The 24,238-nt window shown below is 37.5% G+C and overlaps 1 protein-coding gene across 4 annotated transcripts in view; it reads right to left on the bottom strand.

The window, feature by feature from the left end:
- Positions 1-24,238, bottom strand: part of RPS6KA5 (ribosomal protein S6 kinase A5) — a 71,560-nt gene that overhangs the window by 15,002 nt on the left and 32,320 nt on the right. For 2 of the 4 annotated variants that reach the window (XM_059850144.1, XM_059850146.1), the window contains 6 exons: positions 19,046-19,129; positions 15,058-15,161; positions 6,380-6,530; positions 5,021-5,182; positions 3,634-3,759; positions 2,765-2,898 (listed from right to left, as the gene is read on the bottom strand). In XM_059850144.1, the coding sequence (XP_059706127.1) occupies positions 2,765-2,898; positions 3,634-3,759; positions 5,021-5,182; positions 6,380-6,530; positions 15,058-15,161; positions 19,046-19,129 (761 nt within the window). Of the gene's footprint in view, positions 1-2,764; positions 2,899-3,633; positions 3,760-5,020; positions 5,183-6,379; positions 6,531-15,057; positions 15,162-19,045; positions 19,130-19,802; positions 19,931-24,238 lie in introns of all 4 variants that reach the window. The other 2 variants (XM_059850148.1, XM_059850147.1) reach the window with 2 other exon arrangements.

The following is a 24,238-nucleotide window of genomic DNA, read 5'->3' on the forward strand; positions in this document are numbered from 1 at the left end:
GACTTCACCTCTGTTACTAACAATATTTGTTAGTTCGCCTTTATCTTTTGCCATTCTTATCGCCAACCTTTTTCCATTCTTAATGGGGACAGGTACTTCCAAAATTATATGGAAACTATGAACTCTACTAGAAAAAGAGTAACATCATCTATATATGAAACATGTTATACAAATAACCCCCTAAACAGAGCACTGTAAATATCTGAAATGGAAGACATAAGAGACTATTTCCAGAGAAAAATCATTGCATTAATTCCCTTTCAAGTACTGAAATCTATAGCCGTAAAAAGTGAAAATGATGAGTGTTATAAAAACTACATGAATGGTGACAGAGCAGAACATTTTTTTCCACTAGTTAGATATACTGACTTACTTTTGGCAACTAATGCCTGAAAATTTCTGCCAAAACTCTTTCTGAGAAAAGCTAATCCTGTACTGATTTACAGAATGGCTTTACATGCAACAGATAGATACAATCTCTCACCACACATTTTCTTAGTTTTTGATTGCCTTTTTTTCCCCTAATTAGGATGAGAACCACAATGAGAATTCTGTGCAAGAGAATTCTGTCTTTCTGTAGGCTTCAAATAACCAACAAGTAAACTAAACTAAGCTGTTCCACCTGGCATCTCTTCTGCTGAATTTTTTTAACTGAAAGTGACTTCTGGTCCTTTAAGGAATTAAAAACCTGACTCAGAGTCTTTCCCCCTAAACTACTATCAGAAGGAAGCAGACCTTGGAAACAGCTGAAAAAGGTTCAGTATCATAAGCACAGATCTTTGAAATTTGTACGTGGGCTTTTCTGAATATTTCCCCTCTGTAAACAGTTACCATCTCAGATTTTAAGCAACCTTGTGAAAAACAAATGGGATGCTCTAAAACAGTAACTCAAGCAGGTTTACATTGCTTCAGTGGTCATCAGACGCACAGAGAAACCTAAAAATGTTGGCTGGGGGCAGGTCCAGCACTATTAAAAAAGCAGAGGCTGAGATTTCACCTCAAGTATCATGAAAAGATTTCCCTAGATGTAAGATTCCCTTTTTGGGCAGTTTGCCTGGTAGGAGTGAAAGACTGACTTTGAGGCAAAGAAGTTCCTAGAAACTTAGCATACTTTTCCTTTTAATAAGATTCAGTGGTGTGATCCTCAGAGCAATATTACTTACAGATTCTAATTCAAGTTGGGTTTTGGCCAACTGTGTGGGTTTACTGGTAACTCTAAATACTTCACAAACATGCTGAGTCTGCTCACACCCTGCAATCCTAAAAAAGAATTCAAAAATCTCTGTATACAGATCACTTCTTACCTTCATTTAGCCTGAGCCACCAAGATGAAGGAGAAAGAGCAAAAGAACCCATGAGTAATATAATTCAGGGACATAATTTCTAGAACTTAATTTCTAGGGGAAAAGTCAATACTGGTGTGCTCACTTATCCAGAAACAAAATGCACATTATATTAAGATGAGATGGGACCACTAACCTACAGCTCTTCTGGTACCCCAGAAAAAACTTCTGAGTGTAGACACATGGAAGAGATCTCCATATTAAAATACCCAAGTAGGTGTCTACTACACACCACTTAAGGTCTCATTATAATGAGTGAAATTCCCATGAATCCATCTTATAGGGCAAACTAGTTCACTGTAACATACATACCTAGAGTAGGATTCAGTGGCCTAAGCATAAGAAGAAGAGCCTGGAAGATGACATCAGCCATGAAGACATCTACAAAAAGGTAGCAGTCACAAGACTGATGGGAACCAGAGGACAGAGAAGACAGCAACAGACGCTAAGATGGCCCTATGTAGATGTCTATGTTTAAGTTACTGAATCCCACTTCTAGTGAAAGACAGTTTTTTAGGCAGGCTTCCACTGATTTAGCCGACCTCAGAAACTACCTCAGCTTCTTGTTCTTGAACCCGCCCTATTCAAAAAGCATATGATGAAATACAGACACTTAGGTCTGGCAGACAGCTTCTTCTAGAGTCTGGAAAAACAGAGGTACAGCCAAATGTATTGGGCAAGAGATCACTAAACTATCATTCTGACAGCAGAATGATTCACTCTCCTGCCAGCATTCTGCAACACACTAGGGATGTACTTACTAATGAACTCTGCAAAATTAAGGCAAAAATCCATCTGCTACTCAAAGAATCCCTTATCTTTATTCTTCTCTGAGCAGAAACTCACAGAGAAATCCATTCTGGAAGAGAACCAGATGGTACCTGTGTACAAAGCAAGTCAGCTGCTTCCATTGTGGGGTTCTCTTTAGAACATCCAAGAAACAAGATACAACTTACAATTCCACAGTCTAATTCCATTTTATACACACACACTTACATCTGAGGCAACCCACACTGCAGACCATTCCTAAAAGCAGTATCCTAGGCAATCAATTGGGCTGCTAAAGATAGGGAGCTAGCTTAAGCCTACATTCAGTTCACCTAAGTGTCAAGATAAAAGAACCTTATACCTTTACTTTGTTAGGAGCAAAATTAGGGGAAATAATGGTAGAATACAACTAGGAACCACAAAAGTACTCTCTAGGTTTCTTCTTGTGTCCCAAATAGAATAACATTTTATTTCAAAAGACTCTCAGAATCCTTTAATGGTCATAAGGTTACAATAAGTTTCTGTAGATTCATAGAACAGGAAATAATTTTAAAGCTACTTTTCCACTTCCAAAAATGTAGTGAACATGATTGTACTCCATGGGTGACAGTAAGCAAAGAAAATATTTTTATTGTCTTATAGAATATTTATACCTTTTGCTAATTATTTTTACTGCATACTCTTGGCTAGTTTTCTTGTGTAAGCACTTTCGACAAATGGAAAAACTTCCTTCTCCCAATGGTTTCTCTTTCAGATCCAGTTCATAATGATGATAAAATGGAGAGTCCTGTTAGGAAACTGTCTGTATTTAGTTTTGCAGAATACTTTTAGTATACACAGTCAAAGACAAAGTAAAATTTCATGAGAATTTTTCATCTATATTTAAAACTGTAAAAGAGCTCTCTTTTATTAAAATATAATCAAATCTTATGAATAAAATGCATAAACATTATTCTAACAATCAAAAAGTAAAGCTTACATTACATTAAACAAACAATCACTAAATAAATCATTACTGCTACAACAGTTGAAGATACAAAATATTCAGACAAACAGGATCAAAGGTGGTCATACATACATTTATCCACAAAACTATGTGCTCATTAGAGGACATCACAATAGCATGTGCTCTTATAAGGCTTCACACAACTATATGTTCTTTTGGGTAAATATAACATAGATGGAATTATTATATAATCAAGTAGCTTCAGAAATATCTACAGTGTTTGGCTGAATAAGAACTATCAGGAGTAGTATTATTATTATTACTACTACTACTATACTTTAGTCTTCTGGAAAACTAGACAATCATCTCATTTTTCAGATTAAACTTCAACCATAGTATCACATGCAAAATGTGATGGATCATCAGATGCTTGAATCATCTGAGGAGCCATTACAGAGAGTTGATAAATGAATGATGACTATTTTGTAATCCATAGCCTAGCTTATGACTGCTGCTTGGGAAGTTATACAGAGTTTTAATTTAACCAAATTAATTAAATCTTGATATTATTATTACCTTCATCATAGCACTTCTGGCAATAGTTGTCATTCCAGGTCGCTCATCCCCCACATAAAACTGGAAAGGATCTACTGTAGCTGCATTGCGTTTAAACAAAATAGAAGGTGCAACGAAAGAATATCCCTATGAAATTAAAACATCAGAAAAGGGTATAGCTTGATACTGTTGCACATAAACTACAGTAGTACCTATGAAACAACAGACATTTCAGAAGACTTTTTCAATTAATAAGAATTTTTGTGTCATAATGGAGAAATTGTAACTTACTCTGTTTAATATGAATAGATGTCTTCCTGAAATTAGTTATATGATCCTCCACAGTTAGAGGCAAAACAATAATACTACAAGAATTCTAATTAATGCTAATCTGGCTCAGCTACAATTGCTTTACAAAAGTGATAAAGCCTTGCACTTCAAACTAGCCAGCTTTCCATGATACCTTCAAGGTAAGGCATGGAACAGTTTGTATGTTGTGATGTAAGCATCCAACAATTTTAAATGGATAAACTTTATATCAATGTGTGTGGGCAATGATGTGCCCAGTTTGAGTATCGTAATAACTGCTGTGACTACCACTGCAGGGTGAATCAGATGCTATTAAGATACACATAACCTGCTTGATACAGTCACTGTGAATCTAATAAGATCCAAAATATGACACTTCATTCCTCTACCCTGATGATTAAGCTGCTCAAAAACAGACAATAAAAAGCAACAAAGCACAACAATGGGAGAAGAGAAAGCAATCCAAACTGCTGTTGACCTCTGCAGGTTTGGTACCAAGCTGGTTGCACATGAGCTGTTTCTGCCCATTTGACATCCAGACTGTGGAGTCTAAGAAGGGATCGTTCTTTAATAGCAGGAAGGAACAGTAAGGAAAGCTTTGTTACCCATCTGGAAACATCAGTCGAGTAACTAGAGTGCTCCTACAAAATGTGGAGTTTCAGCTCCCACTTTCCAAAGGATTACTTCAACTAGCACATAATGTGAAAATGGGTGAACTAAATTGCTCTTGTCGAAGCTGGCAGCCCAGGCTGATGGAGTCAAGATGACAAGACTCATAAGGTACAAAAAAAAAAAAAAAAAAAAAAAAAAAAAAAAAAAAAAAAATCAATAAAGAACAGACTGACTTTAGTCCAACAAGTAGGACATTCAGCTGGGAGTGGAGAAACAAGGAATTTCATATTTGCAGTAGGACTGTTTCCACCTTTCTCATTTTGCAACTATTGAGCGAAAAGCCCTGGGAACTGAGACTAGAAGGTACACAATTAATTCCAAAAACTTAATAGGCAGGAGGTGGGGGGAAAAAAAAAAAGCTATCTATACATTAGGAATTGTTCAAAAATCATTTTCTTTAAAAAATTAATTTGAGTTTTTAAAATACCTGAAATATTCTTTCAGAAGTCTGAGGGGTTGCTGCAGGAGAGTATGTTGGATCCATTTCTGTAAACTCTTCTGCAAAATTACTGACATCCAATTCATCTCTGATTACTGGTTTAAATGGAGCTGGTATTTTTTTGGCAGCTAAGTCCTCCCAATTCATATTCTAAACAAGAAATAGGAAAATAAATTGAATTAAATGAAAATTTTACAAAAAGATATTGGAAAGCAAGTTTTCTCCCAACACACAGTCCTAACTTCCTTTGCCATTTTCCACAGGCAGATGAAAAACATTCAAATTATGCTCTACTAATTTGCTTAGTTCAAGCCAAGCAGAATCATACTTATTTGTATATAGACAGAATCCAAAAAGAAATTCAACATAATTTAACAATGGAGATGTGCCAAGCAATTAATGTGATGGTCCTTGAATTTCCTTCTTTGTTTCAGAATAAGCAATATTTATATTTTTGTAAGCCACAGCACATGCATGTAGTATCTTCAAGTTTTCATTGCCAATTTCTATGCTTAATAACTGATGTCAGCTTTCAGAGCCCTGAGAGCATAAACCCCCAAATTCTTACTTGCAGGCATGACTAGAAAGAGGAAGTATAGAAATAGCATATATGAGAAAACTGCCCTGTTACTGTAAAGGACTGGAACTGAAATTAAGTAAAGAATAGAAAGAGTTATATGATAGCAAAATGCATCTCCCAAAACAAACAGTGAATTAAGGAAGTTTAACTATGTTTAACTCTACTTAACTTCAGAAGCACCATAAACACATAAATTGTTTTTTTTCAAAGAAAGCGCACAATTTTAACCACAATGGATAGAACACTAAAGATATTGTATGTAAATCCAATCTTCATCAGGGTTTAAAAGCAAATGTTAATACACTGAAATCTGAACACAATTAAAATTTACTATACAAGACTAAAGATTTAATTAGGCTAAGGAAAACAGAGGAGTTTGGTGAATTTTATTAATATTTAAATTTTACTAATAATTCTAGTGGCAATCTTTAAAAAAATCCTTTCAAACAAAAACCCAACAGACAACACAACACAATTTCAGTGCTTGACATTAAACCTTTTGATTTCAGCAGTGTGTCTTTTGGCTTCTCAAGTAACTGATAGATACAGACAGAATATATTAAAAACCTAGCATGCCCTTCTAATACACACAAAATCCATACATACAAACACATGGATATTTTTACTAACTTCAATGCAATTATTCATGCAACTAATAGGTCTCTAAATTGTTCTGTTAACCAAACAATAGAATTTCCTTAGACTTTGATTTCATAGGCACTAATGCAGAATAAGTGGGATCTGGTGTGTTTTGTTGTTTGCTTTACCTGGAAAAAGGGATGCTGTTTGATTTCATCAGCATCAGTGGGACCACAACCTAGCCTCTTCTTGGGGTCTTTCATTAAAAGACGCTGAATTATATCCTTAGACAGAGCACTCATTTCTTGTGGATAAGGTGGCTCACTTTTTAATATTCTCCTTTAAAACAAACAAAATAACAATGTGGAAGTCACTTAAAATGTTTAAAGAGTTACCATATTAATGGAAGCATTAACATTTCACTTAAACTTCTATTGTACCCAGAAGCAGGAAGATGACAAATATGAAACCAACTTTTTTTTAAAGGTTTAAGGAATTGCAGACATGAAACATAACATCTGAAGAGATAAATTATGTAACTCAATCCACAAAAAAGAGAACAATCCTCATTTCACATACTGAGTTTACTATTTAAAAGAAATCACATAGTTGAAACAGATAGCTCCATGAAGAAGTCAACTTGATACCTAATAGCAGTCAAACCAAAAATAATTCCAACATTTAAATGTATTAGAAAATAAAGAAAAAAGCCCCATATTTGGGCCATTGGGCGATTGCCTTCACCCTCTGTGTTGTGTGCAGTGCTCATGCCCTTGTTTCAAATGAAGGCACTAACTGGAAAAGTTTGAGACAACAGTAATAAGACCAATCAGACATAGAATGTGTTTTATAGAAAGTTTCATAAAAAGGCTAGAACTATCCAGCTTACTGAAAAGATGACTCAAGGGAGCTGGGCAGTGTTTCCCTCAAAACAGTAAAGAGAAAGTAAACAGAGACCTCACCACTTTTTCAATACAAGAACTAGAAACCATCACGTTGCACCACTGAAGTCAAAACCTTGGAAGCCTAAGCAGAATCATGTTTCAATTCCTATCTTTTATATCTGCAGTTCCCATAGTTTTATATAAACAGGTAGGAAAATTTTCCTTCAGTTACTCCAAATCTAAATACTGAAGCTAAGGACTCTAAAGGAAAGTAACACAACCAAAGACACATGAACAGGTTTAAAATAGAGACACAAAAAACCTTTCAGCACACAGAATCACAGAAAAGTTGAGGTTGGAATAGAACTCTTGAGGTCATCTGGTCCAACTCCAGCTGTTCAAACAGTTACCTAGAGCCATTTGTTCACCACCATGTCCAGAAACCCTTCCAGTATCCCCAAGGAGAGAGACTTCACCCCCTCTTTTGGGAAGCCTATGTCAGTACCTGGTCACCCTTGCAGTAAAAAAAGTGTTTCCTAGTGCTTGGAGGGAACCTCCTGTGTTTCAATTTGTGGGCCCTATCTCTGGTCCTGTCACCAAACACCACTGAAAGAGCCTGTTTCCCTCTTCTTTGCGTACTCTCTTCAGGCTTTTACGCACATTGATGAGGTGTCCCTAACCCTTCCCTTGCCCAGGTGGAAGAGTGACAGCCTTCTCAGCCTTTCCTCATATTGTCATCAGCCCTTTGCCGGACTCTCTCCAACATGTCCAATATATCACTCTCATGCACTGGAGAGACTAGAAGTGGATCCAGGACTTCAGATGCGGCCTCAGCAGTGCTGAGCAGAGAGGAAGGATCATACCCCTAACCTGATGATACTTTGTGTAATGCAGCCCAGGATACCATTTCCTGCGTTTGCCACAAGGCCACGTTGCTGGCTCAGGTACAGTTTGGTGTCTACATAGCCTGATGCATAGTCACTGTGGTGACTTCATAGTAGGGCTTACAGTGCCTCCACTAAACACAAACTGAAATATTTTGAAGCCATGAGAGACTGAGGCTGAAACAACATGAATTTCTGGCAATAGTAGGATCTCAACTATTGTATGTTTCTGTCAGAGCTTAAGTTGATTACTGCAGGACCTTCCTAAATTTTGTTCAGAGTTACTGCATGATACATCCTTAAGAGTTAGTTATCCCATGAGAAAATATTTATCTTGAAATCTCTAGCTTCTTGGATTAGTCCAAAAATAGATGCAAACAGATTACTTTCTAAATAATCCTGTTCTGGCAGTGTGGAAGAACAAAACCAAGTTCAAAATGTGCATATCCCAGGGGTAGCTTCTACAGACATAGTGTCCAATTTCAAGCAAACACAAAAAGCAAGCTTACCTCTTGGTTTAAGTAATGCTGAAAGGAGTTAGGAAAACACAGTGTGAGGTTTGAGATAGTGTAAAGGTCCAGGATTATATTTTAAAATTATATATATCTGCCAGTAAGGGTTTAAATCACAGCCTTTCTGCTAGCAGAAGTAACAGCAACCATAAGACTTCTCTTCAATTTCTGGACACATTTCACGTTACAGAACAGAAGAAGGCGGCACACTATTATCAAATGATTTTTTAATTAGGGATGTTAATACCAAATTTAAATATCACTAAACAAGAGTATTCTTACACTGCAGGAGTGGTGGAGAAGTAAAGATTCGGTCTCTTCTGAAATCACCCAGTTTCAGAAAGGGGAAGCAGGTAAGGAAGTAAGAAAACCTTCCTGTTGTAAAGACTGAAGACAGGACACCTTGATAGAAAAATTATTTTATTTACAGGAGGGCTAATAAAATCTACAATGTTCTCATAGCTTGAAAATCACTGCAGTTAGATAAGTCTGAAGAAGCTTCTTTATCAACCTTTCTGATAAAAGAATCAGGAAGGTATGTAACAAAGATTCTGGAAAACAAGTTCTCTTTGGGCTCTCAGAAGGGAGGAAAACCCCTCCAATCATTATTTTTTTAAATCGATTTCTAAAGCAATGAGATTGAAACTCTGGGATGTCCTTAGAAATCAAAAGGGAAATTCTAGAGCAAGTTCTCTTCCACGTACTCCAGGAACCTCCTAAACTGTTTCCTCTCTGCTGTACAGTATTTCCAGCAGATGTACAGTAGGTTTTATATTGAGTATCTTCTATCTCTTGACCATCCTAGAACCCACTGCAGAAAAGGCAGCATTTTGCCATGTTCCATTACAAGGAGATTCACATAGAGTTGCCAGTGGCTTTAATTCAAAAATACTTTTGAGACTGACTGATACTGGAAAACAGTGATGATGCTCTGGATTGGTTCACAGAGCCATATTACAGAGGTAGTGAAGACCAAAGCTACCTTCTTTAGAAGTACCAGGAACCACATGAAATTATCATGGAATTGAAGTACGTGAAGCTGCAATCACATTAACTAGGATGGAAATCAAGCTGCTAGAAAAGAAAGACCAGATTGGATCAACATTCAGAAGCAGAGAGAGCAGAAATTTGTGAAGCAGCTTGATCAAGTGAAGAGAGTCTGGTTTCACTAGTTCAGCATTACTGAAGTGCTGTACTGAAGGTTACTCAAGGCTCTAACAGTAGCCCACACAGCGTTTAGAGGAAGGAAGCTGCATGTATCAAAATCCTTTTTGGGATGTGTGTGCTTCTGTAAAGAAGCTATGGCCTTTAGCATTAACAGTCCTTTCCTTTTCTCAATCACCACCATCCTTTTGTACGATTCATGTTTATGGGGTTGTCCACATTGTTTATGGCAGTGATCCAGCAAGAGTGACAGACGCAAGCAGGAAGAATTAAGTATCCCAAGTGGCAATTGGGAAAGCAGAAGGAATACTCTGCTGTATTTATTGCTTTTCCTGGCCTGGTATAAGCCCTCTGAGCTGAGGCAAGCTGAGATTACCCTGCTGATGAGAGAACTCTGGCTGTACTGAACACTCAGAGAAACCACCCCTTGCATATGTCAAAAAGTTTACCTCCGCATGAATCATTTCCATCTTACCCATCTCTGTGGCAGACTATGCAGAACTAGGAGCAACCCCACCAGTATTGGTTTTCAGGAACTTGGGCTCTAAGTTTTCTCCATAAAAACTATAGACCAAGAATACATATGACAATGCAGAGGACATACTAATGGATGATAAGGAAGAAAAGGGGATGCCCAATCTCATTCTACAGTACCTTGAGAATTGCATGTCTTATGCTGACAGTCTATTCCCTGACCCTCTGCTTTATGCCCAAAAATGGGTGCTGTATCTTGAAAGTGGGGGTCAGGGTAGGCGGTTGTACCCTGAGCTCTTTGGCAGATTTTTTTCTAAGCCTCACTCCCCAGATGTCCAGGGTGCCAAGGGAGTGTGGTTTTTTGCTTGGCTAGCTTGATTTTTTTGTTAGCCCAGGCAAGAAGTTTTTTTCCCTTTTCCTGGCCCTGGAGAAGCTGCAGCAGCAGCTGGACAGTTTGTTTAATTCTGAGACACAAAAAAGGGACCTGCGAGACAGGAGTTGGTCAGGACCAGCAAGAGTAGAGGGGCCGCTCCATCTTGGCCCCATACCTCAGAAAAGCCGAGCCAGTGAGAGACAGCACACCAGCCCCACCTGCTTCGAAGCAGGGACCAACACCACAGAGTCAGGTTCTCACTTATTTGCCCAAACTGCTGTTTGTATCTCCTGCTCAGTTTTCTTTTTTTTTTTTTTTTTTCCCCCTGAGAGAGGAGCCACTACCTGCTACCTACCATGTGGTGAACTGGTGGGTTTTTGGTTTGTTTGTTTGTTTTTTTTTTCCTGGCATTCTAGGTTTTTGTTCCACTGCAGAGGGGAGAAGGGGTAAGGTCTGACAGTTTTATCTCTAGCATTTATTTACCTTTTTTCTGTAAATTCCTTGTGGTAATTCTGTTTGTCAAATAACCATTGGAAAAGGCTTTTTCACTTTCATCCACTAGTATTCATTTCCTATTGGCGGAAAGGGATTGCTGGAACCCTTTTTCGGGGAAACGACTCATTCCAGGGTGTTTTCACCTATACTTGTCTCTAAACTGAGACATTATGTTATAAACACCATCAAAAAGACACATATCCATCTGGATATACAGGGAATAAAAGAAAGCCACCCCAAGCTGTAACCCTGTTAAAGGGCAAATGTACAGGACTTCCAAAGCAGAGTTATCACCCTCATACTTGAGAATGACCCTGTCACCTCTTGTTCTGAACTGAACTCTCTTGTTCTTTTGTTCTATCTTGGAGCAGTCAGATACGTATGCACACCCCTGGTTCCACACAAGTCAGAAACTGTGCTACAATACCTAAAACTTTCTTTAAACCATCTGCTTTACTGAATGGTTGAACAGATCTATAGGCAGACTCACTCATGCACTCTGACGTGCATCTAAACATAAAAATGCTGTACATTATAGATAGGCAGCTAAAAGCTCTAGGACAAAATACCTAGAAGAAATCATGGAAATTAGAAGTTGGATTTAACGACTGCTCCATCCTTTAAAAGATCTAGCAATCACTAGAATGAGTCACTGATTTAAGAAGGAAATCAATAAAGAAGGGCATCCCAGTACACAGCTGTTATGTGTCTTCACAACAACTCTATGAAGAAAAGGCTTCTTGCAGGATCATAGATGAAGTATCTCCATAGGATCCAATAGATTGTCAGATTTCAGCTGTCCTCCATGAAGTTTAAACAAAGTCTAACCAACTATGTCAAAATCCATGGGCTGCTACTAGAGTGTTAGTATGCTAATATGGCATCATATGCTTCTACAGATTATTTTATGGATGTATATATGCATTTAAAAAAGAAGTTTCTCTCTACTCATAATCCTAAAGCTGGAAAGATTTTTTAAATTGCTGCACAGTTGCAAACTAGTACTCCAAAACCTTCCTGCTCATTTCATATCCTATACATGACAGGACCATCAAAAGTCAGCCCCCTAAAATGGATTTGTCTCTCTTTCAATTCAGCACTACAAACTACTCATAGTCAAAGTGAAAATACTGGCTGTGTGGTCAGTCCCAGCCCTTGCTTGCCTATGCTTTTGCAGGACGACTCTTATCCCTGGCTCTGCAGCAATAAAAGTTCAGAATTCTCAAAAATGAAAGGAAAATTTGGGAACAAGGGAAAAGAAAAGGGAGAGGGTGCCCTAGAAAAGGAGAGATACTGGAGTAGTTATGTGACCTTTTTTTATTTAATTGAGTTTAATAACCCATACACAAAGCCTTGTGAACAAGAAGCCTTCAGAGACAGTGATAAAAGGCAACATTCACACTTACTTAACTTACACTTTCCATGAAAGAAGTCTACAATGTCACCAAAAGGATTATTATAGAAGGATAACACAATTTCTTAGCAGAAAGAGAGAAAAAAAAATAGAAACTATACACTGTTTCCAACACAAGAATAGAACTCTCCCTTGGAGAGATATTTTAGAACAAAGTTTCATTCTCAAATTTAACACCAGACAACCATTGTGCCACATGAGGGAGTAAAATTATCTAAAAATAGCTTAGATTACTTCCTACCTAGGTAAAATAAAAGAAGGACCTGGATCCATTTAAAAGACAACTTTTCTTCCCCTAAACTCAGAAAAACAAAACCATGCCTTCAACAGCTTGTGAGCAAGTAAAAAACTGAATTCTCTAAGTCTGCTGCAATTGGCAAGTGTAAGCATATTCAGGTTAACCCATATAATTTCTGCTTAGAACAATCTTGCTATCAAGAAAGAAGTTTGTACCAACTCCTTTCTCTGTGCCAGTAATTTCATTATCAGGAACAACTGTCATTATTTGGTTTCTGTTTGCCTGCTCTTTGCTACCCTCAGGGAAAGCTCCAAACACACTCCCAAAGGCATGCAACAGTCACCATACCCCAGAAGGTTCCACACAACTCAGTGCAGCAGCCAGAGCAGCAGCAATGCTCTCCTATGTTCTTAAAAGGATCATAACATTCATGACAAACTGCAGACACATCACACTGAAATGATTCAACAAAGATATTGCTATCAGTGGAAAGGATTTATAAACCACTGGGTCTTACGAGTACAGGAGTAACACAACATAGATGAAATCTAGTCTGAAATGCAATCGTATAACTGTGAATAAGAAAATTTCAGCTATATAGCTGGGAGGAAGAACTACAAACCAGAGGGTCATCAGCTGAAAGAGACGGAAGAAGAAAAGGAATTAGATCTATCAGAACAGCACTGGCATCAACAAGAGGAACCCAAGAAAAAGGAAGAAGTATTTTTTGTTCAGATACTAAATTATCCCTTCCGTTAACCAAGATCTTCTTGAAACATCAACTAGAATAAATTGTCCATATGTAAGAAATAACAAAAGAAGCTAAGTTAAGAAAAGGCTTTTTCAGGAAACAGGAAGAATGGAGAACATCTTCAATATAGGAAACTGTAAGAATTTAACTTCTAAATTTATCAAAATAAAAACTGAAATACCACAGGACTGCTGTCTATAAATGCATAGCATAAACATCCACCAGAACATAAACAGACTGATTAGCAACACAGTAAACTTGCCATAACTAAAGAAAGTAAGTTATTAGCTGTCAGCACAGATGCTAACAACCTTGTAGTCATTCAAATTATCAGAAATATTATTATCTTAAAAAGCACCGAAGAGCCTACCAAAAGAAAGTAAAGTCCTGTAGAATACATAACTAAAAAGTTTCCCACTTTTTGGGAAACAATATCTGTAAAGTTCAGTTCAAGGTTCTCTCTAAAAAAAAAAGTTACTCCTTCAGAGTCCCATCTAGTAAATCTTGGGAATCACAATTACCAAATTCAGCCATGGCGTAAGTAATCAGTAAACCAAACTTCTAACCTTAAATAGGGCAGAAAGAGATAACTGAAGTTTTAACTGCAATATAATAACCAAGCAGGTGAAGTCCTGAATTTTCTTTCATTAATGGACTCCTCTCTCCCCTGTATTTTTTCCTACTGACTCAAGTTTCCTGTTTGCTGTGGTAGAGAAGTAAAAACAAATAAACAGGCTTTAATCTCCAAAAAAATTGCCTGAACTTATAAGTAAAATAAATTTTCCAAACAATTGACGTATATTCTACCATCCATCACAACCTTAAATATCAAGTGATGTCAGGTGAGAGTCAGAACCAGGACAATACCTTCCAAACGAAGCAAGATTGTTCTTAGTGTGGGGACTGGACTTTAAGCTAATTTTGACACCAGTTACTAATTTGAGCAATTTAAGACCTCAACTTCCTGCTCCAAAAGAATCCAGCAAAAGGAAATTTTTGTTTTGGGGGCGATTTCAGTAACATGTTTTGGAGAAGCTCATTGCTTTGCCTTTTAAAAATGCTCCAAGTGCTTTTACACAGGTTCTGAAAACAAACCTTTGAAGGGTGGAGATTACTAAATGTAACAAAAAAGTTTATATGTAAAAGATAAGAATGGTATAGTTTATTTCATTTCTTCTCAGATATGCAAATGAGCTAAGAAAAGATCTTTGTTTCATGCTATACACTAAAAAAATAAACAATTTGTACGAAAAAGGTGGGAGTAGGGTACATTCTGACACTTTAAATCTGCAGTCTGCCAGAACAACCTAGCAAGAGCTGATAAAAAAGTATCTCTAGCTAAAGATATCTCTAATGTATTAAGATGTGGAATGTGATAATTCTATTTACATATACTTTGGTATTTTGTTTGAGTTCCTTTTCAACAGTAAACATGCAACAGAGCTAAGTATCTATGAGGCCGTGGCTCCACTGTAGTTTAAACAAAAGAGGCCTTTTGTAAAGTCAGTCCTACCAGCTAATAAAAGCTATCTACTTTCCAATATCATTCTATTGAACAGAACTGGAGCACATAAAATGTTACCATGGCAGCACTTTCTTCCTAAATTTTAAATTAACAAACTCTCACAAAACATATATTATGGCATAAGGATCATCTGTTAGCAAGCAGAATCTTACCTAGAAATCTCTGCTTGGGAATTCTTCTCTCCGTCAACTGTAAATGGTGATGCTCCAGTTAATAATTCATACATAAGAACACCAACACTCCACCAATCAACAGCCTAGAGAACAACAGTAATCGTGTATGTTATGATATGCTGAAGTAAAATTGTTATCAACAGAAGGAACAGAACAATTCACATAGAAAGCAACTAGCATAGGAAGAACCTACCGACATACAAATACAAAGGCAAAACGGGATACAATGAAGCATAAACAACTGTGGTACTGACTGAAGGTATTTGCTGTGATAAATTAATTTCTGAAATCTGAAATACTGAAATCTCTCCATTTAGCTTCTTCAACTAATTTCTCAAGCTTTCTACTGACTACTAAATTTCCTTTTGTTTTCCCGACAGAATTCATTTTGATTTTTACTACTGTGCTGTGATATGAATTCTAATACACAATCAAAATAACAGAGGAACCTAAGGCTTGCTAAGAAGTAGTGGAACTCAAAGTTTTATGAGCTTGAGAACAAAATTAAGGAATGTTCAAAAATCAGAATTTAAGATCACAGTCAGCAGTTAACCCAGGCACCTGAAAATGCTATGAAATCATAGAACAGTTTGGACTGGAAGGGACCATAAATACCATCTTCTTCCAACCCCCTGACATGGAGGACAAGGACACCTTTCACTAGACAAGGTTGCTCAGAGCTCCATTCAACCTGGCCTTGAACATTTACAGGTACAGAGCATTCACAACTTCTCTGGGCAACCTGTTCCAGTACCTCATCAGCCTCATAGTAAAGAATTTCATCCTAACATCTAATCTAAATCTCTCCTCTTTTAGTTTAAAGCCATTCTCCCTTGTCCTGTCATTACAAAGACTTGTCCTGTCCTTGTGAAAAGTCTCTCTCCGTCTTCTTGTAGGCTCCCTTCAGGTACTGGAAAGCCACAATGAGGCCCTCTCCAGGCTGAACTCAATTCTCTCAGCCTTTCCTCACAAGAGAGGTGCCCCATCCCTCTGATGACCTTGGTGCCCCCTCCTCCGGACTTGTTCCAACAGGTCCATGTCCTTCCTCTGCTGGGACCCCTGAAGTGGATGCAGCACTGCAGGTGGGGTCTCAACAGAGCAGAATGGAGGGGCAGAATCCCCTCCCTCACTCTGCTGCCCACACTGCTTTGGATGCAGCCCAGAACACAACTGGCTCCCTGGGCTGTGAGTGCCCATGGCTGGATCATGTCCAACCTCTCACCCACCAGCACCCCCAAGTCCTTCTTGGCAGGGCTGCTCTGATCTGTTCATCCCCAGCCTGTGTTGACACTGGGGGTTGCCCTGACCCAGGTGCAGCACCTTGCACTTGTTCTTGTTAAAACTCATGAGATTTGCATGCCCAGTTCTTGAACTGGATGGCATCTCATACTTCAGTTTATGGTTGTTGTTGTTGTTAGCAACACCAATACCAAAAACAACTTTTTAAATGTTTAAATATTTGGATCATTCTTTGTCTATTTAAGTTCCTGAAGTTTTTTGCTTAGGTAGTATCTGCTTCTGTCAGATATTCCAAACCTGACAGATTTTCAAGGAATCTGCTTAAAAGCACAGTTTCTTCCTGTTATTAGCTCTATGACATTTCCAACCTTGAACACAAATTCAGTTTATGTTTCACCTGTTAGCTATTTCACACAGGCAAAGCTTTTGGGAAAAACATGTCACCAACATCCTACTGCTGCAATGGATCATGGGTAAAACAGTGGTTTTGCTTGTTAAGGAACTTTAGTAAGGATCTAGCACAAGCCTTGTTATTCTCACTTGGAGAGTTCAATGCATTTTGGTTCCTGTTCCTTTGCCTGCTATCCATTTTGCATGGACAGTTCCCCACGTACAGGCACTGTTCAGTTACGGTCATCCAGTGCCACGGCTGCACCTCGGGGGCCTTAGAGAGGTGGATTGTGGTAACACATGGGATTTAGCTTCCCATATACTAATCATATTTCTCATACCTCGTAACTTCCAAAATACTTATTTCTTTCTAAAGGAAAGATGCTACTACGAATAATAAAGGAAGCAGTTTAGTCCTTTCAACAAAACTAATTACAGGTGTTTGAACATCTCAGGTTTACAGCCATGAAATCTGAAAATCAATGAAACTTCTGCTTTACTTACATTGGCAATATTAATACAATACAGGAAGACAACTAGGGAAATCCCAACAAATTTTCCACATATTTTACTTGGATTTGCTTCAAAATACACAGAATCTGATGTATTATATATTCAGCCAAGTGAATCTAGAGGAACTACCTGAAGAAGTCCCTGTACTGTTACTAATTATATTTGCAAATAAATAATTCTCAGAGAAAATACGAAAGAATTTCTTCTTGCCATGTGTTTTTCCAAAAGAAAAGGACGACCTGCAGAATCAGAAATCCAACTTTAAAAAAATAAATACTGAAATACTAGAGCAAGTCCTTAAGATAAACACTGCAATCATCTAGAAGAGATTATAGATGATAAATATTGATTAATGAAAGCACAGCACACTAAAGCAATCTCATTTTCTCTTTTTGTAAGGTCTCTGAGTTTTAGATATGCAGTAAGTATGAAGTACACCAAAAATTTTCTAAAATTAGCACACATGACATTGTCAATGGTAAGGTAGTGAGCGTGTGGTGTAAACAACTAACATAACATACATAACTGCAAAATCTCCCCATTGGTCAGCTAACAGTCGCTATCAAACTGAGAAGTTGCTCCTTACAGAATACTGTATGATTCTGCACGACATCTGATGAAAGTATCAGACAGAACCAAAGATAACAGAACAGAGATGCCTCTCTAAGTCAGTGACAAGACTGAATTTTTAATCTCTGAGAAGCCAGAATCATAATTCAAGGTGACTGAGAAATTGGAGAGATGCTCTGGAGGTGGCATGACTAAACAAAGAGAGTGCAGGAAAGAGCTTCAATTTGTAAGCTTTTTAAATTCCATTTTTAATAGCAACCAGGCAAGCAGTACAGTAGAAAAAGATGAAGAGGTTATAGTGAAATTCAAGGTAGGTGTGAGACAATGACTAAGTGAATAGAAAAAGCACACTCTATTTTATGTGTAGTAGAATAATCAGGGAGGTCATTCTGTGCTACTTCAAACTGCCAGATCCCAGCTGTGCCCACTACAGTGCTCCCTAACTGAAGGTAAACTCAGACCAAAAGAGACACAGAATGCATAGAGAAGGAAATGAAAGAACTTTCTCAGGCAAAACTCAGACTCTTTCAGTTCTTACACAGGCTGCTATAAAAGGAACTACAATCAACTACATTCCATGATCCACAACAAAGACAACTCAACTCAGTCTACAGCAAAAAACCACAGAGATCAAACAGTCTCCAAAACTTCCCATTATAGTGAGCAATCAGAATAAGTTACCTAGGAATATTGCAGAATTATTTTTAGATAGTAGGTTTCTTTGTTTCAAAAATCATCTTTTAATCATTGTTGTCTTGATCTTTTCTATCACTTACTGACACTTTACTGTGCAATAAAACTTGAGTCACAAGCCAAACAAATTTTACAATATGAGAACACTTATAATATTAATGACCTATCCCATACCTCAATAAAGATAACAGATTTCTATGATGCCCAGTTTAAAATGTATATCAGAACTACTCACAAACCATTTTCCACTCTGAACTAGTTTTTTTATGCAAAGGCAAATAAGTGTAAACTAAGTTTATTGTCCCACAGCATTTTTAGAACAAATTTTGAACAGAACACAAATAAGCCTCAATATCTTTATAAACATGCCTTTTACTTCAGATCAGAAAAGGAAAATACATCAACATACAATTGAAGACAGAGGAAACAATCTATCTTCGGACAACCTTAAATAACACATACTTAAATAAGATAATACGTCATATTTCACAAAAACCCCTCAAGCTGAGCAATATGTTGACTGAAGAATTAGTTTCTTTTCAGTAATAAACTTAGAACATACCTTATCATGTCCTGTGTCTCCCCCTCTTACAATATCTGGAGCCATATATTCTATTGTTCCACAGAAGGAATATGCTCTCTCGTTCTAGGAAAAAAATAATTACATCAAACAATTATATTGCACAAATAATATGGGATAGATATGGCTAACAGTTCCGAGATGCTGGCAGCAATTCTTCTCCAAATAGCTCAGAACTGCTAGCTAAATAATATTCCATCATATGTAGTGACGTATCACAAAATGCTACAGAATATTTAGTCTTCTATGAAAAAATAAAATGCCGTAAGTTTGTGTTGCAGTCTAAGATAAGCACACAAAAATTAATCTAATAATATTTAGAAAAACTCTCCCATAAGTCTAAATGATCTACACATTTCAGAACTTCGCAAGATTCCCCAACTAACACAGATATACATTTTGAAGGCTGCAATACCAATACTCTAGATAACAAATGAAACTTTTCATTAAAAAGGGAATTACTTGTAAGATGTAAAATTTGACTAAACTGGATACAAGATCCTTTGAGTTCCCCATAATTAGGAATTCATTATGACCTCTAGAAAAGTTGTTTTCTTTCGCAACAAACACATATATAAGAAACAACATTTTCTCAAGAAGAGACTTGGAGAGAGACAAGACAGAGAAGGAGAAAGGCAGTGTTGTAAATTTAATTTTATTCTATACACTGAATTATTCTCTTGTTCAAAACTAAGCTGCTTTCACAGGCACGTATAATTGTTCCCTGGTAGTGATTTACCTTTGAGGTCAACATGAGGTCATGCTGTACCTTGCTAATGACGAAAGCACATGTGTTTGGGCCATGCAACATTGTTCCTCCCTTATCCTTCATGCTTCTAGCATTTTGGGGAGAGATCCTGATAGGTCCTTTAAAGAAGAGTGTTCAAAAAAGCAAATATTTCAAAAGTCAGGTTTTACATTTGTAGATTCAGGTTTGGAGTTTAAAACAGGTGCTATATAAGAGACTACACTAATGAGAAGAAGCTTCTAAAAGTAGAAATAGTGCTCTGTGCTACCCTAAGGCATAAAAATAAAACAGTCCAGCAGCATATTATTAAACTGTATTTCTTAAAATACATATACTGTGACTGGTATTTTGGGGTAAAATTCTGAGTTCAGAATACTTAAAAGGCCTCATTTTGCTTAAATATTAACTTGAAATATTAACTTCTGAGACAAAACCATATAATAATGAGCTTTTCATGATTCCACTTTCTTTTGACACAACTATTGTTTCTGTTTGATAATCTTTTCTAGTACCTGTTATCTTAAAGAAATATAGTGTGATAGAAAGCACAAACAAAGAAAAATGTCAGAATTTCCTAGCCCTCCATCAGAGAATCTAAACCTATTCAATCTCTGTTCTTTTTTCCTTCAGCTGGGAGGGTAGGACGAAGGGATGGAGGAAAAAGGGTGAAAAGGAAAAGGGAGGGTAATGGAAAACATAGAAAGAAACTGCTCTTCACTTGCTACCTCTCCAAAGAGTAAAGATAATGCAGCCAAAGTGAGATATCAAGACAACTGTCTCAAAGGAAAGCACTCTGACTTCAACTATATATTGACACAGATTTGCCTTCATAAGATGCTGTAGAATGTTCTGACTTCAAAACAGCTGAAGTCAAAATCCAGATACTTCTTTGTTAGAAACCTTTGTTTATGCTATGGTTTATTAAGTTACAAGCTTCATCAATTACATCTAGCTGTTACTTAAGAAACACAGGTTTTAGAATAAGAAGTTTCATTAGGAACACTTAGGAAAATTTGTCACTTAAATATGCCTCTTCCAGGAAGTCACTAATAGTTTCTGCTGTTATGCACTACATGTGGGTTTAAAACCTTTTTCAAAGAATGTTATCTCCAATAACAGTTTTATTTTCTGCAATTTTCTGGTCTCCTGGGTATGTGAGAGACAAGGATACAGCGGAGAGCATCCGGCAAAGAACCATAAACATGATTAAGGGAACCTATGAGAAAAAGCTGATAAAGCTGGGACTGTTTCACCTGAAGAGGTAAACCTGACAGTTCAGGGATATTTCATCAATGTACAAAAATGCCTGAAGCAAGCACACAAAAAAAGAGGGAGCAAGGCTCTTTTCAGTGGTGCCCAGTGACAGGACCGGAGGAGGAAACTCTTGTTTACTGTGAATGTGACTGAGCGCTGGCACAGGCTGGCCATGAAGGTTGTGGAGTATCCCTCCTTGGAGATATTCAAAAGGCTTTTTGTGGGCAACCAGCTCTAGGTGACTATTTGTGCAAGATGACTTCCAGCAATCCCTTCCACTCCATGATTCTGTCACAAAAAACCACTGTAAGCTGTATTTCAACATTCATTTTGAAACCACAGCCAAGTCTTATTTTGTACCCCCTCCAAATTTGCATTTCATTCAACTGTATAACATAAATCCAAATTCCAAAAGCCACATTATTAACACTTCCATGTTATGAGATGTAAGACAAGGATATTCTAAAAAACAACTGAACTTGGATTACCAACAGGTGAATGCTCACTGAACATGCACATCTTGCAAATACTTGAGAATTTTCTTGTCTTTGAACTTACATGAAAATGTAGAAAGCATTTCTCCTCAAAGACAGAGAGGTCTTATGCTTTCAGAGTTATCTAATGACCTCCTTCAACAAATTTTAAAAAAGCACATAAACAGCAACAAAAAAAGCAAAAGGATCAAACTCCATTTTGTTGCAGAGACTAATCACATTCACCACGTCTACAGGAAAGGCCTGACTGATGGAGAAACAGTCACTACTGGCACAAAAGGATGTATCCTTTAGAGCATACATCCTAGCCTACAATAATACAAATTCAGTTTCATATTTTTTACAATGTATGCAAGGGTAGCTCTGACAGTTATTAAGTCTTGCAACTGCTTGAAGTTGCCTTTCTTCCTTTGTTAAAGGTACTTCAAAGTTCCAGGCTGCATCAATTAGACCCTCTCTCGGCTCTATCAGTTGTGTTATGAACAGCACCCATTAGAAAAGAAAAGATACAGCAAAATTTCTAGAATACAGAAATCAGTTATCATCATTGCTCCTATTTTGTACAAGTATGAGCATATGTAATCAGAGTCCTGAAAGTCATAACTTACAGCTTTGCTACAAGCATAAATAGTGAAAACTTTCCCAGGATACCAGTGTCAGGGCCCTGAGCTTATGAAGAGGTTCCACAACCTCTTTCACCAATCCTAGGAGTTAAGGCATCGCTGCTTAAGGCCAATTCTGACAAAATGCAGCTGAGCAACCTGTGTAGAAGCTCGTCAAGGGCCTCTGCTCTTTCAGCTCCTGCATCAGCTGTGCTGTAGGTATGTCTGTACTTGGCTGGGTATCTTGCTGATACTGATCCATCAAATTCAAATTCTGACTTGTTCTCAAGCTTCTGTCCTCACAACAAACCTTTCTGATAACCACTGGACTGTTGCTCAAGCCTGTTTTTCTGGCACTAGACTCCCTCTGATCTTCTTGCACCACTGGTCAGTGAGCACATGGATCCATACTTGCTGTGGTCACCCTTGACTCACACTAATGCAAGGAACAGTCTCCCTGTCCTGCTGCTTTCTGACAAACTAGCCCAGAACCACAGTTCCTCCAGGAACAGCTTACAGGATTGAAGAATTTAAGTAGTTGAAGAGTTCAGAAGTACCACATAAAATATCTCATATTAGCTATCAGCAAACTGGCTGCAAGCTACTGATCAAGTATTAAGAGTTCCCTTGGTAAGCTTAAAAAGAGAACCAGGACCATAGGATCAATCAAAAGAACGTTATCATAACTGAAAATTTACTTGTAATATATAAAGGCCACATAGCAGAGGTTGTTTCAACAAGCTGCCCTGCTGAACAAATTTTGCATTTCAGAAAAATCACAAGTAAAGACTGGAAAGCCTGAATTCTTGGCAGAAATAGGACCTGTACCTTCAGCAAGCCTTAGAGGTCATCCTATCATAGATATTTACCCCAAAAATAAAAACACACCAAGGAAAAAACTCATTTCCATAGAAATTATACCTGTGACATCCTTCGCTGTCATTCAATAGCCCAGAATAACAATAATTACAGTCTTAATTCAGGAAGACATGAAAATTGGCAGAGAGACTTCACACAGTTCAAAGATGTGATATAGGTTTAAAATGGGGGTGGGGGGGTGGGGGGAATCTTGCTTTAACAAGGTCCTTGCCATACTGACTGGTTTCTGCTTCTTATTAACTTTTTTTTAAAGTTTCAATTATTTGGGAAAACTTTTTGGTGATAATATCCAGATTTAACACTGAATAATTAAGCTGTCCATACTACAAAGTATTACTTCAACCAAAAAGTCTATCAGCTGAAAACTGTTGCTTCTGTAGCTGTAAACTTTTATTCACAACCAAAAATATAGGAGACAAATGAGGAATAACAAAGACAGGCAAAAACCAGTTCAGTAGTATACTAGTTAGACTGTTCTGCTGCATATAACAAAATCATAATGAAGACTGTAACATAACAATGAAAGTTTAGACTAGGGCAAGAATGGTTGCAATAGGGCAGATCAAGGTCCACTAGTTGCAATGTCATCATATGAAGAATTTTTTAAAAAGGATAGGGAAATTAACTGAACATCCTATCCTGATGGCTGTTCCAACTTGAAGAAGTCAGTTAAGCCAAAATACCATGTTGGTTACTATGACTCTTGCCACAGCTAGGCTAATGATTTCTCCTTCTAAAACACACATGGATCAGTGCTACTGAATTTTTTCAAGCAAGAATGAGATTTGCCTGCCAGCAGATGCCATCAGAACAGGCAATTAAAGGGGACAGCAATGGCAGCTAAATTTTGAACTGCGTTAAGCAAGAAATCTGCGACCTCCACCTCTGTGACCCCTAAAGAGAAGCCAATGGAAGGCCACACTCATCTAATGTCAAGTGGAGATTCAAGAACCCTTTTCACAGACTCTTACAATACCTGTGTTTGCTTTCACAGTGCAATGCGATTGCAATGCTACAAGCAATTATTTAAACCAGTTGCTGATAATGGATTTTAACGCAAACAACTAAGAGTAAAGACAACAAAAGTCTCAATTCTGCAGACAAAAAAAAAATCCACAAACAATGTATTATTGTCTGAGAGGAATGCAAGTATGTGGCACTGTCAATTTGGATGAACATTTTGTACTAGGTTCTTCTC

This window comes from Haemorhous mexicanus, chromosome 6 (genome assembly GCF_027477595.1).
Source record: "Haemorhous mexicanus isolate bHaeMex1 chromosome 6, bHaeMex1.pri, whole genome shotgun sequence".
Classification (NCBI taxonomy): domain Eukaryota; kingdom Metazoa; phylum Chordata; class Aves; order Passeriformes; family Fringillidae; genus Haemorhous; species Haemorhous mexicanus.